General features: G+C 41.3%; 1 protein-coding gene across 2 annotated transcripts in view; it reads right to left on the bottom strand.

Moving 5' to 3' along the window:
* Positions 1-13,611, bottom strand: part of SARNP (SAP domain containing ribonucleoprotein) — a 66,790-nt gene that overhangs the window by 43,556 nt on the left and 9,623 nt on the right. For both annotated transcript variants that reach the window (XR_004032296.1, XM_030822490.1), the window contains exons 2-5: positions 7,749-7,848; positions 4,965-5,011; positions 4,668-4,735; positions 181-232 (exon numbers count right to left, since the gene is read on the bottom strand). Coding sequence is in view for 1 of the 2 variants with exons in the window: in XM_030822490.1 (XP_030678350.1) it covers positions 181-232; positions 4,668-4,735; positions 4,965-5,011; positions 7,749-7,848 (267 nt within the window). In the remaining variant the exon portion in view is untranslated. The remainder of the gene's footprint in view (positions 1-180; positions 233-4,667; positions 4,736-4,964; positions 5,012-7,748; positions 7,849-13,611) is intronic.

The raw sequence follows: 13,611 nt of genomic DNA, 5'->3' as shown, positions 1-13,611 counted from the left end.
ACCCCTATGCCAGCCAAATATTTTCCAAACAGTAGTTGGCAGTGAAACGTTTCAACACCAAAATCTGCCAATACTGATTATCTGCCTGTGAATAAATTTTAGAGGATGATGCAGATATAATAAAGGGTAAGAGGGAGAGAGAAATGTAGAGACTGTTCTACTAGGGAGCAGAATACCTACCTCAGTCTGTGGTATTTCAGATGTAATTTTCACCACTTTCTTCTCTGCTGCCCTAGAAAAGAAAGAGATTTTTTAAAATGAGAAAACTGATATTCTAAACCACAATCTCAGAAATGTGTAAGAATTCACCTGAGTCACCATTCTCTGCCCTATTATCTGTCTGCCACCCCTTAAGCCAAAGAAACATGAAGTCTACTAGAGCTTTGGTTCCTTTAACTGTCATCTATTGAGAGGAAAGCGTTCAAATAACAAACTAAGCTTCTTTAGCTAAAGTATAATAAAGAAATAAGCAAAGAAGTCTGGTTACATATACTGGGCTAAAGGGAAACACTCCAAGGACACCAGAAACCATCTCATTTGCTTTTAGGAACTTTTTAATTTACTTTTTTTTCTGAGACAGAGTTTTGCTCTTGTCGCCCAGGCTGGAGTGTAATGGCGCGATCTCGGCTCACTGCAACCTCCACTTCCTGGGTTCAAGAGATTCTCCTGCCTCAACCTCCTGAGTAGCTGAAATTACAGGCGCCTGCCACCATGCACAGCTAATTTTTGTATTTTTAGTAGAGATAGGGTTTCACCATGTTGGCCAGGCTAGTCACGAACTCCTGGCCTCAAGTGATCCATCCGCCTCGGCCTCCCAAAGTGCTGGAATTACAGGCGTCAGCCACTGAGCCCAGCCTTTAATTTACTTTTGAACTAATGAGTAACCCTCCAATCCTCCTTTAAGTACCAGCTCCCAATGTTCATCACAACAATTAATAAGTACTCTACAAGGTATGGTTTCCTTCTTTTAAAAACCCCTTATTTCTCCCATGGGGAATGTAGCTCTAGCTGGAACAGTCAAAGTGAAACAAATAAAAATGCCAAAGAAGGTAGGAAGAAAAAAGTCTAAGGGGAGTTTGAATTAGGAAAACATGGTAAGTTACTGGTCAAAGGTTTAGGAGAAAACAAAAGAGGGGGGACCACATGGGCGGGAGACAAAGTTCGGAAGTACCCACGATAAATGGAAGGGCATTAACCCTCCACCAAACAACTCCCATAAAACTGTGGGTCATAACCAGTCTCATTAAGGTCCCTCATTTAGAGACATGGGCAGCTTTTGTTCCAATATCCCGGACACTTTTCCCATTTGATACCCTGAAAGGCAGTAATGGTTTAATGACATTTTCAGAGGAAGCAATTCTGGAATAAGAACTTACTCTCTTCCACCCTTTTATTGGAAATCCCTGGACTGAAGACAAGCAATGGGTGCCCCCTGCTGACCATAACGAAGTCCTACAATATGTAACTGCTTTAGCTGGTTGGGGGTGGGGAATCAAACTAGAAACAGGCATATTTTTGGAGAACTTCAGGCCAAAGATGAAGAAGGGGATCTCCTTTTAAATAGTCAAGGAATCTAAACTAGCCCTGGCTATTCTGATGTTTAAAGAAATTTCTAAACGCTTCCCATTTTCTTGCCATCCTTCCCTAACCTTGTCTTATAATTTAGGCACAAAAGGCCAAAGTTTAACGTCTTACTTGAAATCCAATGCCATCAAGAAAGCAGTGCTCTCCATCAACCCCAATGTAATGACTTCCTCCCCATTCCCATTCTGAAGCACAGTCAATGCAGTGCACCTCATGGCAGAAAGGGAACCCCAGAAGGGAAGTTTCCTTCCATTCTATTACAGTTCCCGTAGGCAACTAAACTCAAGCGCAATAAATAAACATCAAATTCTGGGATGCATGGGAAATTTCCACTCTTCACTGAGAAATTTCTCTCCTACCCAATCACATAAACAACATTCCCTGAAATACAGAGACCCAGAATCTTTTTGTACATACTTCAGTCTAACCACAACTGTCCTCTAAAAATCAAAATGATCACCCCACCCACTTCAATTTCCTTGTTTCAAAATTCATTAATAGAATTAAAGCCCCCTGAACAGAATGCACATTTTAAATATTCTATGAATAATGAACTTCAAACTTTCAAACCTCTATTTTTTTAACCCACGCAAGCCAATTATGGTATTCACTTGATCTTCTTTCTTGTTCCAGAAATCCCCATAACATTTCTGTTTTAAAGCTATCTCACAAAGTCATTTTTTCAAGGCACTATATCTAATCATAAACATCTTATGATGGAAAGAAAACTAAATGGCTTTAGAAAGTAGTATTTGATAGGCTGGGCATGGTGGCTCACACCTGTAATCCCAGCACTTTGGGAGGCCAAGGCAGGTGGATCGCTTTGAGCTCAGGAGTTTGAGACCAGCCTGGCAAACACGGCGAAACCCCATCTCTACAAAAAATACAAAAAAAGAGCCAGGTGTAGTGGCTCGTGCCTGTAGTCCTAGCTACTTGGGAGGCTGAAGCTGGAGGACTGCTTGAGCCGAGAAATGGAGGTTGCAGTGAGCCAGGATTGTGCCACTGCACTCCAGCCTGGACAACGGAGTGAGTCCCTGTCTCAAAAATAAATAAATAAAGGGATATTTGACAAAAATCTATCAAGATGTTAAATGTACATCCTCTGTGATGCAGCAAATCCACTGCTAGGAATTTACCCTATGGGTATACTTGTGAGTATAAATAATTAGAAAAGGACACGCAGAACTATTTTTTTTTATGAATAATCTAAATGTCCATCAAGAGAAGACTGGTGAAATAAATTACTGTTTATGCACAGAATGGAATACTATTAAATGCTAGAAAGAACAAGGTTATAAGTTGATAACTAGTAAATCTGGGTGATAGGTAGATGAGAGTCTATTATACTAGTCAAACTTTTGTATATACTTGTAATTTCCCATAATAACAAGCTAAACAAAAAAGAGACCACTTCCTAGGATAATTATCCTGACTTTACAGGGTCTACTGAGGATAAAGTGAAAGTATATGTAAAACATTCAGAACAATGCCTAGCATATAACTCTTAAGAACAATGCCTAGCATATAACACTTACATAAGAAAATGACATAAAAAATTTCCAGATGTGAAAAAAAACAAGAGCGTGCATAGTGTGTGTATACGTGTATCTATATATACACATACATACATATACACACATACAGACACCATATATAAAATCTTCCAAAAGTATGTACTGTTCTAAAAACCTCAGTAAAGTCAGATCTGAGAATGGATACAAACTACTTAATTCTTAATTGATATACTCCACTATGTACTGACTTTTTACTTATAAATACACTGCCTTTTATAATTAAATGCACTAACACAGTTATGAGGAACAAAAATGTTCAAAGTTTAGGACTCAACTGCTCTTAATGTACTATAGTACAAAATGGCCAGACATTTGTGGAAAAAGCCCCAAATTAAAGATGTTTAGGGTCACCCTTGTGGAATAGTTTAAACAAATCAAGATCTACTTTCCATTCTAGCACTTTGTCCTCCCCTCCTCCACTGTAAATCAGAAAGCAAGAGAGAACAGAGTGCTACTTCAGAAACATAACCTCTACCCAACACCCTCCTCCCTTACAAAACTCCTTATATTGAGTTTCACACTTTTTTTTTTTTCGAGACAGCTCTGGCTCCCAGGCTGGAGTGCAGTGCCACAGTCTCGGCTCACTGCAACCTCCACCTCCCAGGTTCAAGCAATTCTCCTGCCTCAGCCTCCCAAGTAGCTTGGATTACAGGTGCACGCCACCATGCCCAACTAATTTTTGTATTTTTAGAAGAGACAGGGTTTCACCATCTTGGCCAGACTGGTCTTGAACTCCTGACCTCATGATCCACCCGCCTTGGCCTCCCAAAGTGCTGGGATTACAAGCATGTGCCACCATGCCTGGCCTCAGTTTTACACTTTTCCAGAAAAGTGCAAAACTCTTATAAACAGTTAACAGAATGGGCTGGGCACGGTGGCTCACACCTGTAATCCCAGCACTTTGGGAGGCCAAGGCAGGTGGATCATTTTAGGTCAGGAGTTCAAAACCAGCCTGGCCAACATGGTAAAACCCTGTCTCTCCTAAAAATACAAAACTCAGTCAGGCAGTAGTGGCACACGCCTATAATCCCAGCTACTCGGGACGCTGAGGCAGAAGAATTGCTTAAGCCTGGGAAGCGGAAGTTATGGTGAGCCGAGATCACGCCACTGCACTCCAGTCTGGGCAAGAGTGAGATCCTGTCTCAAAAAAAAAAACACAGAGTTTACACAGTTTTACACTGTAAACAGAATTGTACAGATTCTCTATAGAGTAACAGAATAATCTATTATGGTGACCCTACAAAAGAACAACAAAGGCTAGGAGAATTAAACTATGTCTGGTCTTGAAGTCACCTGGTCCTAATTACCTATTACATAACTCAGAGACAATTTGCTTTGCTTCACTGGGACCAAGTACTTTGTGGTCCCTTCTAAAAAAACAAAAAAATGACCTAATCAGAAATGAAAAGGCCAATGGGAACATGTAAGAGGTAAACAAAGTTAAACATTAAACACAATAAAAAAAGAGCTGGCTGCTCTGTACTCAGATTATAAAAAAGGGATAATTACACATCAACAGTTTTTTCAGGGGGTTCTTCCTCTTTGACAGGGAGCTCAATGGGCTTTGTTTCTTCTTCCTAAAACCAAATGAAACAAGGTGGTTAACATAAATCTAAAGAATAAATATCTATCAAAAGAAGAACATCAGAACTCCAAAATAAACCAGTCTCTCAGAACCTTCATTCCCATCTTATGCTCCCCTAATAAATTTACATCTAAGTCCTCCAATGACTGATGTTAAAGCAATGTGGCCAAAGCAGCGGCACATTACCAGACCAGAGACTAACCTTACTCTATCCAACTCACCTCTGTTTCATCTCCCAGTACATCTTCTTCATTTGCCTCCTCTTCAGCTAAAGAATATTAAAATATTCAGGTCAAGCCCTGCTACAAAACCATCTTGATCACTTACCAAGGTTAAAATTATAATCACTTTGCTTTCCCCCAAAAAATCCAATAGCAAAGGCAGAAACTGATGCACATAAAATCTGCTACATCTGGAGAAGATAAAATCAGATCTCTACCTAACATTAATTACAAATGTGAACTCCAGTTGGACTGAAGAACTAAATGTGAAGTCAAACTAGAGAATTAATTTTAAAAGTAATGTGGGGCCAGGCACCATGGCTCTCTGTAATCCCAGCAATCTGGGAGGCAGAGGCAGGTGGATCGTTTGAACCCAGGAGTTCAAGCGACCAGCTTGGGGAACACAGTGAAACTCCGTCTTTACAAAAAACATAAAAAAATTAGCTGGGTGTGGGGGTGTGCGCCTATAGTCTTAGCTATTGGGGAGGCTGAAGTGGGAACATTACTTGAACCCGGAAGGCAGAGGTTGCAGTGAGCTGAGATCATGTCACTGCACTCCAGCCTGGGTGACAGAGCAAGACCCAGTCTTGAAAAATAAACAAACAAAAAAAATAATGTGGAAAAGTATCTTTGAGATTTAGTGGTGGGGAAAGATTTGTTTAAAAGAAAAACAACCCAGAACCAAAAGTAAGAGGGGAAAAATTGAAGATTTTTCAAAACTAAGTACTTCTACTTAAGGATAGCACAAAGAAAGTTAAAAGACAAATGACAAGATATTTGTTTTTGTTGAGACAGAGTCTTACTCTGTTGCCCAGACTGAAGTGCAGTGGCACAATCACAGCTCCCTGTAGCCTCCCCCTCCTGGGCTCAAGGGATCCTCCTGCCTTAGCCTCCCAAGTAGGTAGGACTACAGGTGCACATCACCACACCCAGCTAATTTTATTATTTTTCTTAGAGATGGGATCTCACTATGCTGCCCAGACTGGTCTCAAACTCCAGGCCTCAAGAGATCATACCATCTTAGCCTCCCAAAGTGCTGAGTTACAGGCATGAACCACCCCGCACAGCCAAAGAAGATATTTGTGCCTAAAACCAACAAAAGAATAATTATTAGAATATAAAAGAAATGCCTGCAAGCCAACAGGCAAATTATGGGAACCTCAATAGAAAAATGGGCAAAGAAGAAACCCAAAGAATTGTGAAATGTTTAAACTTTTTTCATGGAGAACACAAAACAGCCAACAAATTAGCAAAACTTAGGCCACTTGATAGGAGAGTGCCAAGTTTAGGTTAGTGAAGATACAAGAAGCCTTATGTACTAGTAATGAGACTGTAGATCTATAGAGCAATTCTGGAAAATAATTTGGGAGTCCTTAGTCACATTAAGTATATATTTATGAATATTAATTAGCAATACCATTCTTGGGCATATACCCCAAAAAGACTTTCACAGGAATATAAGAGCATAAAATAAGTAGTTCATAATAATATACTACATACTATTAGTATATAGGATATAGTATACTATATCCTACAGGTTAAGCATCACCAATCTGAAAATTCGAAACCTAAAATGCTCCTAAATCTAAAACTTTCTGAAGGCTGATATGATACCACAAGTGGAAAACCCCACACCTAACCTCATGCAATGGGTCACAGTCAAAACTTCGTTTCATGTACAAAATTATTTTAAATACTGTATAAAACTACTTTCAGATATGTGGATAAGAAACAAATGAATTTTGTGTTTAGGCTTGGATCTCACCCCCAAGATATCTCATTATATATATACACAAATATTCCAAAATCCAAAAAAATCTAAAATCTGAAACACTTCTGGTCCCAAGCATTTCAAATATATAACACTCAACCCATAGTATAATATATACTATATACTATTATATACATATAGTATACTATAAGTAGTATCACTTATAGTAGCAGAGGCTTGGTGGCAATAAAATTTTCTGTCACCGAGTGAATTAAGTAAAATGTGTGGTTATCCATCATTGAATGCTATGCAGGAATTAGAATCAACAGACTAGATAACTACACAGTCACATTCCACATGGACACATCTTTAAGAAAAAACACAATACTTAGTGAAAAAAATGAGAAAGCAAGGCTATGACCAGTTATGTAATTACCAATTATATAAATGAAAACATTCTACGAAACAACACTACATAGTTTACCAGGAAAAAGACCAAAAAAATACATTCAAACACATTAGAATGGGTGCCTAAATGGGTTGGGGAGAAAGTGAAATGAGGAATGGAAATAAAAGGGAATAAGTAAATAAAAATTAGAGAGAGGACTTGTACAACCTAAGATGTAGGTTGTACAAGATGGCCAGGCGTGGTGGCTCACAACTGTAATCCCAGCACTTTGGGAGGCCGAAGTGGGTGGATCACCTGAAGTCAGGAGTTCTAGACCAGCCCGACCAATATGGTGAAACTCCGTATCTACTAAAAATACAAAAATCAGCCAGGCGTGGTGGTGCACGCCTGTAGTCCCAGCTGCTCGGGAGGCTGAGACAGGGAGAATTGGTTGAACCCGGGAGATGGAGGTTGCAGTGGGCTGAAACTGCATCACTGCACTCCAGCCTGGGCGACAGAGCAAGACTCCATCTCAAAAAAAAAAAAAAAAAAAAAAAAGAGTTTTCTTGATGCCATTAATTAAGAGTTTACATCACTAATGACCTAAAAAAAAAAAAAAAATCTTTTCAGTATAAAAGCCTGAAAATCCCCTCACTCACATCACTCTGCCTCCACAAGTACTCACCATGTTCTTCAAGATATGCCTGGAGTCTGTGGATAAGATCTTGCTTTATTCCCTTTGTCTCCAAACCACGAGCAAGACATTCTTGCTTTAGTTCGGCAAGCTGAGGGGGAAAAAATAAAACTTTTCCTTAGTTAACAGGATGAACACCAGTGAATAAAATGGTAGTTCCCACAAGGAAAAGAAAAAAAGAAGACGAAGTTCCATCCCAAATTACTTCCCTTAATTCTACCAGGGCTCTAGGTCCACAAAGATGATCCATTTTCCTCTAACAATATTCAATATACAAGAGGAACTGCCTAACAGATGCTGAAGAATAAACATCACACTTTAATAAAAAACCTCATCTATTTGTGTACCTACTGTCACAAATCTCTAGTTATTTCTAAATATTCTGAGGGGGGAAAAGGTTTTTTTCTTAAGATCACTGTGGCAGCCAGCATATTAGAAGAATGAACCTTCAAGTAGAAAATCCAATGATCTAAAAGCAGATTCTCCTTACCACTTATTATCCCAGATCCGTTATTACAATCTACCATATACATGCATACTGGTCTAACCACCATAGAATTAAGTAGATGCATTAGCTAATGTCAACAATGAATTGATTAAAGGATCTATGTCAAAATGGGAAGAAATATCTAATGGCATACCATAGAGTTCTGCTGAAGATTTTAAAATCAGTAACTTATCTAAAGATATAAAAGCTATGTTCATCAATTTTACAGACAATAAGAGGAAGGAGAATTGATGGATTACTGACATAACTAAGCTTAAAAAATGCAACACAGAAACAGAAAAAAAAAATACTTCTTCAGGACTAATAATAAGCCAAAACAAAGACTCAATTTAGAAGGAATAAGGTATACATATAAATTCCTACACTTAGATTCAAAACTTCAGTTATATAAAAACTGGGTAAGGGAGGATTGGCTCAATAGTAACTCAAAGGATAAAGACACCAGAATTTTAGGCAAAGAAGGTTAACAGTATGATTTGCTACCTATAAGTCACAGCTAACCGAAATATAGACTCCATAATAAACGATGTAATGGCCTTACTGGGCTCTATACTCTTATTTTACGAAGCACAACGACATGCTGACCCAGGAGAACAAGCAGGAAAGAAAGGCTCCAGAAATTCTATATGCAGATCAACACACAGATAGATCTTTGGTCTGAAAGATGACCTTTTTTGTTTTGAAGTACAGATCTATGACCAATCAGTAGAAGCCAAAAGGCAGACTCCTATAGACAAAAAATTTTACAACTATGGAATATGCTCTGCATCTCTACGTTTTTCAGCCAGGAGAGCATTTCATAATGAAGAGTGGAGAGTTTTTTAAAACATATCACAATGGCTGGGCGCGGTGGCTCACGTCTGTAATCCCAGCACTTTGGGAGGCCGAGGCGAGTGGACCACAAGGTCAGAAGATGGAGACCATCCTGGCTAACACGGTGAAACCCCGTCTCTACTAAAAATACAAAAATTAGCCAGGCGTGGTGGTGGGCGCCTGTAGTCCCAGCTACTCGGGAGGCTGAGGCAGGAGAATGGCGTGAACCCTGGAGGCAGAGCTTACAGTGAGCTGAGATGGGCCACCACACTACAGCCTGGGCGAAAGTGCAAGACTCCGTCTCAAAAATAAATAATTAAAATAAATAAAACATACTACAATGACTACCAAAGCATTTAGTGAGTGGGGCAGGCAGGCGGCGATGCTATGAACAGAACTGCCCAACTCAACAAGCTGAAAGCAACCTCTACTGAGGAACACGGTAGGTAATCACCCATTAAAAATTATTTTTAGGCCAGTAACAGTGGCTCACGTCTGTTATCCCAGCACTTTGAGAGGCCAAGGCGGGCAGAGCATCTGAGGTCAGGAGTTCAACAGCAGTCTAGCTAACACGGTGAAACCCTGTCTCTACTAAAAATACAAAACTAGGCCGGGTGCGGCGGCTCATGCCTGTAATCCCAGCACTTTGGGGGGCCTAGGCGGGCAGATCAACTGAAGTCAGGAGTTCAAGACCAGCCTGGCCAACATAGTGAAACCCTGTCTCTACTAAAAATACAAATATTAGCTGGGCATGGTGGCAGGCGCCTATATTTACCAAGCTATTCAGGAGGCTGAGACAAAAGAATTGCTTAAACCTGGGAGGCGGAGGTTGCAGTGAGCCGAAATTGTGCCATTGCACTCCAGCGGGTGAAAGAGTGAGACTGTCTCAAAAAAATAAAAATAAAAATATAAAATACAAAACTAGCCAGGCATGGTGGCACATGCCTGTAATCCCAGCTATTCAGGAGGCTGAGGCAGGAGAACAGCTTGAACCTGGGACGCAGGGGTTGCAGTGAGCCGAGATCACGCCATTGCGCTCCAGCCTGGATGCCAAGAACAAAACTCTGTCTCAAAAAAAAACAAAAAATTATTTTTAAGGCTTTTGCCAGTTTAAAAAAAAAAAAATGACTGCAGAGTGACTGGAGAGCATAGACTCTGAAGCCAGACTACTTAGGTTTGAATTCCAGTTTTACTACTTGTAATCTTATGTGAATAACTTCACCTCTCTGTGCCTCAGTTTCCTTACTTGTGAAATGGGAGTAATAACAGTACCTATTTCATAGGGTTGTTATGAAGATTAAGTTAAAAAAAAATTTTTTTTTTTGAGATGGAGTCTTGCTCTGGTGCTCTGGCTGGAGTACAGTGGCACAATCTCGGCTCACTGCAACCTCTGCCTTCTGGGTTCAAGCAACTGTCCTGCCTCAGCCTCCCGAGTAGCTGGGATTATAGGCATTGTGCCACCACGCCTGGCTAATTTTTGTATTTTTACTAGAAGCAGGGTTTCACCATGTTGACTAGGCTGGTCTCAAACTCCTGACCTCAAGTGATCCACCTGCCTTGGCCTCCCAAAGTTCTGGGATTACGGGTGTGAATCATAAATTAAAGAAAAAAAAAATTTGAGACGGAGTCTTGCTGTATCACCCAGGCTGGAGTACAGTGGCATGACCTCAGCTCGCTGCAACCTCTGCCTCCCGAGTAGCTGGGACTACAGGCGAACGCCACTGTGCCCAACTAATTTTTTTATTTTTAGTAGAGACAGGGTTTCACCATATTGGCCAGGCTGGTCTCCAACTCCTGACCTTGTGATCTGCCTGCCTCCGCCTCCCAAAGTGTTGGGATTACAGGCATGAGCTGTAGGCGGCAAGCCACCCAGGCGCCGAGGCAAGAGACCAAGGACACGAGCTGTTCCAGTATAATAAAATATAAAACAAGAAAAGTCATACTAGATCTTAGATATGATTATATATGAATATCATTAATCATTAGTTGGTAGTAATTACTCTTTATCCCAATATTATAATAATCCCCGCTCTATAATCATAACCTAGGAAAAACCAGGCCATACAGAGATAGGAGCTGAGGGGACACAGTGAGGAGTGACCAGAAGACAAGAGTGCGAGCCTTCTGTTATGCCTGGACAGGGCCACCAGAGGGCTCCTTGGTCTAGCGGTGACGCCAGCATCTGGGAAGATGCCCGCTGCCAGGCAGACCATGGTCTAGCGGTAGCAAAATGTGTCAAGGAACAACACCTGCTACTTAGCAGACCGGGAAAGGGAGTCTCCTTTTCCCCCGGGGAGTTTAGAGAAGACTCTGCTCCTCTATCTCTTGTGGACGGCCTGACACCAGTCAGGCTTTCCCGCAGTTATCCAGAGGCCTAACCATCTCCCTGTGATGCTGTGCTTCAGTGGTCACGCTCCTAGTCTGCCTTCATGTTCCATCCTGTACACCTGGCCCTGCCTTCTAGATAGCAGTAGTAAATTAGTCAAAGTACTAATAGTCTCTGATATGTAGAAACAATGGGATAAGCTGTCTTTCTCTTTGTCTCCTCTCTCTCTCTGCCTCGGCTGCCAGGCAGGGAAGGGCCCCCTGTCCAGTGGACACGTGACCCACGTGACCTTACCTATCATTGGAGAAGACTCACATTCTTTACCTTGCTCCTTTTGCTTTGTATACAATAAATAACAGCGCAACCAGACATTCGGGGCCACTACCGGTCTCCGCGCATTGGTGGTAGTGGTCCCCCGGGCCCAGCTGCCTTTTCTTTTATCTCTGTCTTGTGCCTTTATTTCTAGACTCTCTCGTCGCCACACACAGGGAGAGACCCACCGACCCTGTGGGGCTGGTCCCTACAATGAGCCACCACGCCCGGCCTTAAATCAAAAAGTTTATAAAGCATTTAGAACAGTGCTTGACAGCTAATAAGTGCTTTATATTTATTAAGTACTAAATCACTGGTCTCAGATTTCAGAGTTTCACAAATCAATGCATTTTTATTTTCTTTATTTTTAGACACAGTTGTCTCGCCATGTTGCCCAGGCTGAACTTAAACTCTTGAACTCAAGTAATCCTCCCACCCCAACCTCCAACTGGGACTACAGGTACACACCACTGTGCCCAGCTCAATGTACTTTTAAATAGGTAGGCTGCTAAGGTCGCTTTTTACAATATTCCAATCAGGTCATGGAGCAATACTTTCGCAATAACGATAAAAATCAATTACTACAAAAATGAGCATACACTTGGATATAGCAGTGTCATCAAACTGCTATAAAACTTTCTAAAAGCTTACACTCGATTTTTGTATTTATCTCACCACTAACCAGGAACAGCTAGTTCATGGACCAGCACCCCAAGGCCTATGAACCACACCTTAAATAACATTATAAGTGATCTTTAATGTCCATTTATTAAGTAACAATCTTGATCTTGGTCGCTCATGCTTACAATCCCAGCCCCTTGTGAGGCCAAGGCGGGAGGACTGCCTGAATCCAGAAGTTTGAGACCAGCCTGGGCAACACCACGAGATGCCATCTCTATTAAAAAAAATTTTTTTTGGGTCGGGCGTGGTGGCTCACTCCTGTAATCCCAGCACTTTGGGAGGCCGAGGCAGGCGGATCATGAGGTCAGGAGATAGAGACCATCCTGGCTAGCACAGTGAAACCCCGTCTCTACTAAAAACACACACACACAAAAAAAATTAGCCGGGCGCGGTGGCGGGCACCTGTAGTCCCAGCTACTCAGGAGGCTGAGGCAGAATGGCGTGAACCCGGGAGGTGGAGCTTGCAGTGAGCCGAGATCGTGCCACTGTACTTCCGCTGGGGTGACAGAGTGAGACTCCATCTCAAAAAAAAAAAATTTTTTTAAGAATCTTGATCTTTCTCACACTGATATGTTATTTGCTTTCCACTTCCTGGAGAACAAGTCTTTTGATTTTAATTACACTTTAAATTTTTTGTTTGTTATAAAAGTATTATGTTCACTGTAGAATAGTTAGAAAATTCTGAAAAGTTTAGAGGAAAATAAAAGTCGTATGCAATCCCAGCACTTACAGATCACTTAACATTTATATATATCATTTGTAGTGAGGCGTGAGCCACTGTGCCCAGCCTACATACAGCTTTTACATAATGTTGTATTACTTCTTTTGTTATATAGTGAGTTCTTCTCATATACTTGGACATTATTTTAAAAGGGAAATAGAGGCTGGGCATGGTGGCTCATGCCTGTAGTCCCTGCATGTTGGAAGGCTGAGGCAGGAGGACAGCTTTGAGCCCCGGAGTTCAAGAACAGCCTGGGCAACAGAGTGAGACCCTGTTCCTACAATTTTTTTTTTTTTTTTTGAAATGGAGTTTCACTCTTGTTGCCCAGGCTGGAGTGCAATGGTGCGATCTTGGCTCACTGCAACCTCCGCCCCCCGAGTTCAAGCAATTCTGCCTCAGCCTCCCGAGTAGCTGGGATTACACAAATGCGCCACCATGCCTGGCTAATTTTGTGTTTTTCCATGTTGGTCAGGCTAGTATCGAACTCTCAACC

This window comes from Nomascus leucogenys, chromosome 11 (genome assembly GCF_006542625.1).
Source record: "Nomascus leucogenys isolate Asia chromosome 11, Asia_NLE_v1, whole genome shotgun sequence".
Lineage (NCBI taxonomy): Eukaryota > Metazoa > Chordata > Mammalia > Primates > Hylobatidae > Nomascus > Nomascus leucogenys.
Note: the sequence above shows the minus strand (reverse complement) of the source record. Positions and strands in the feature narration are given on the sequence as shown.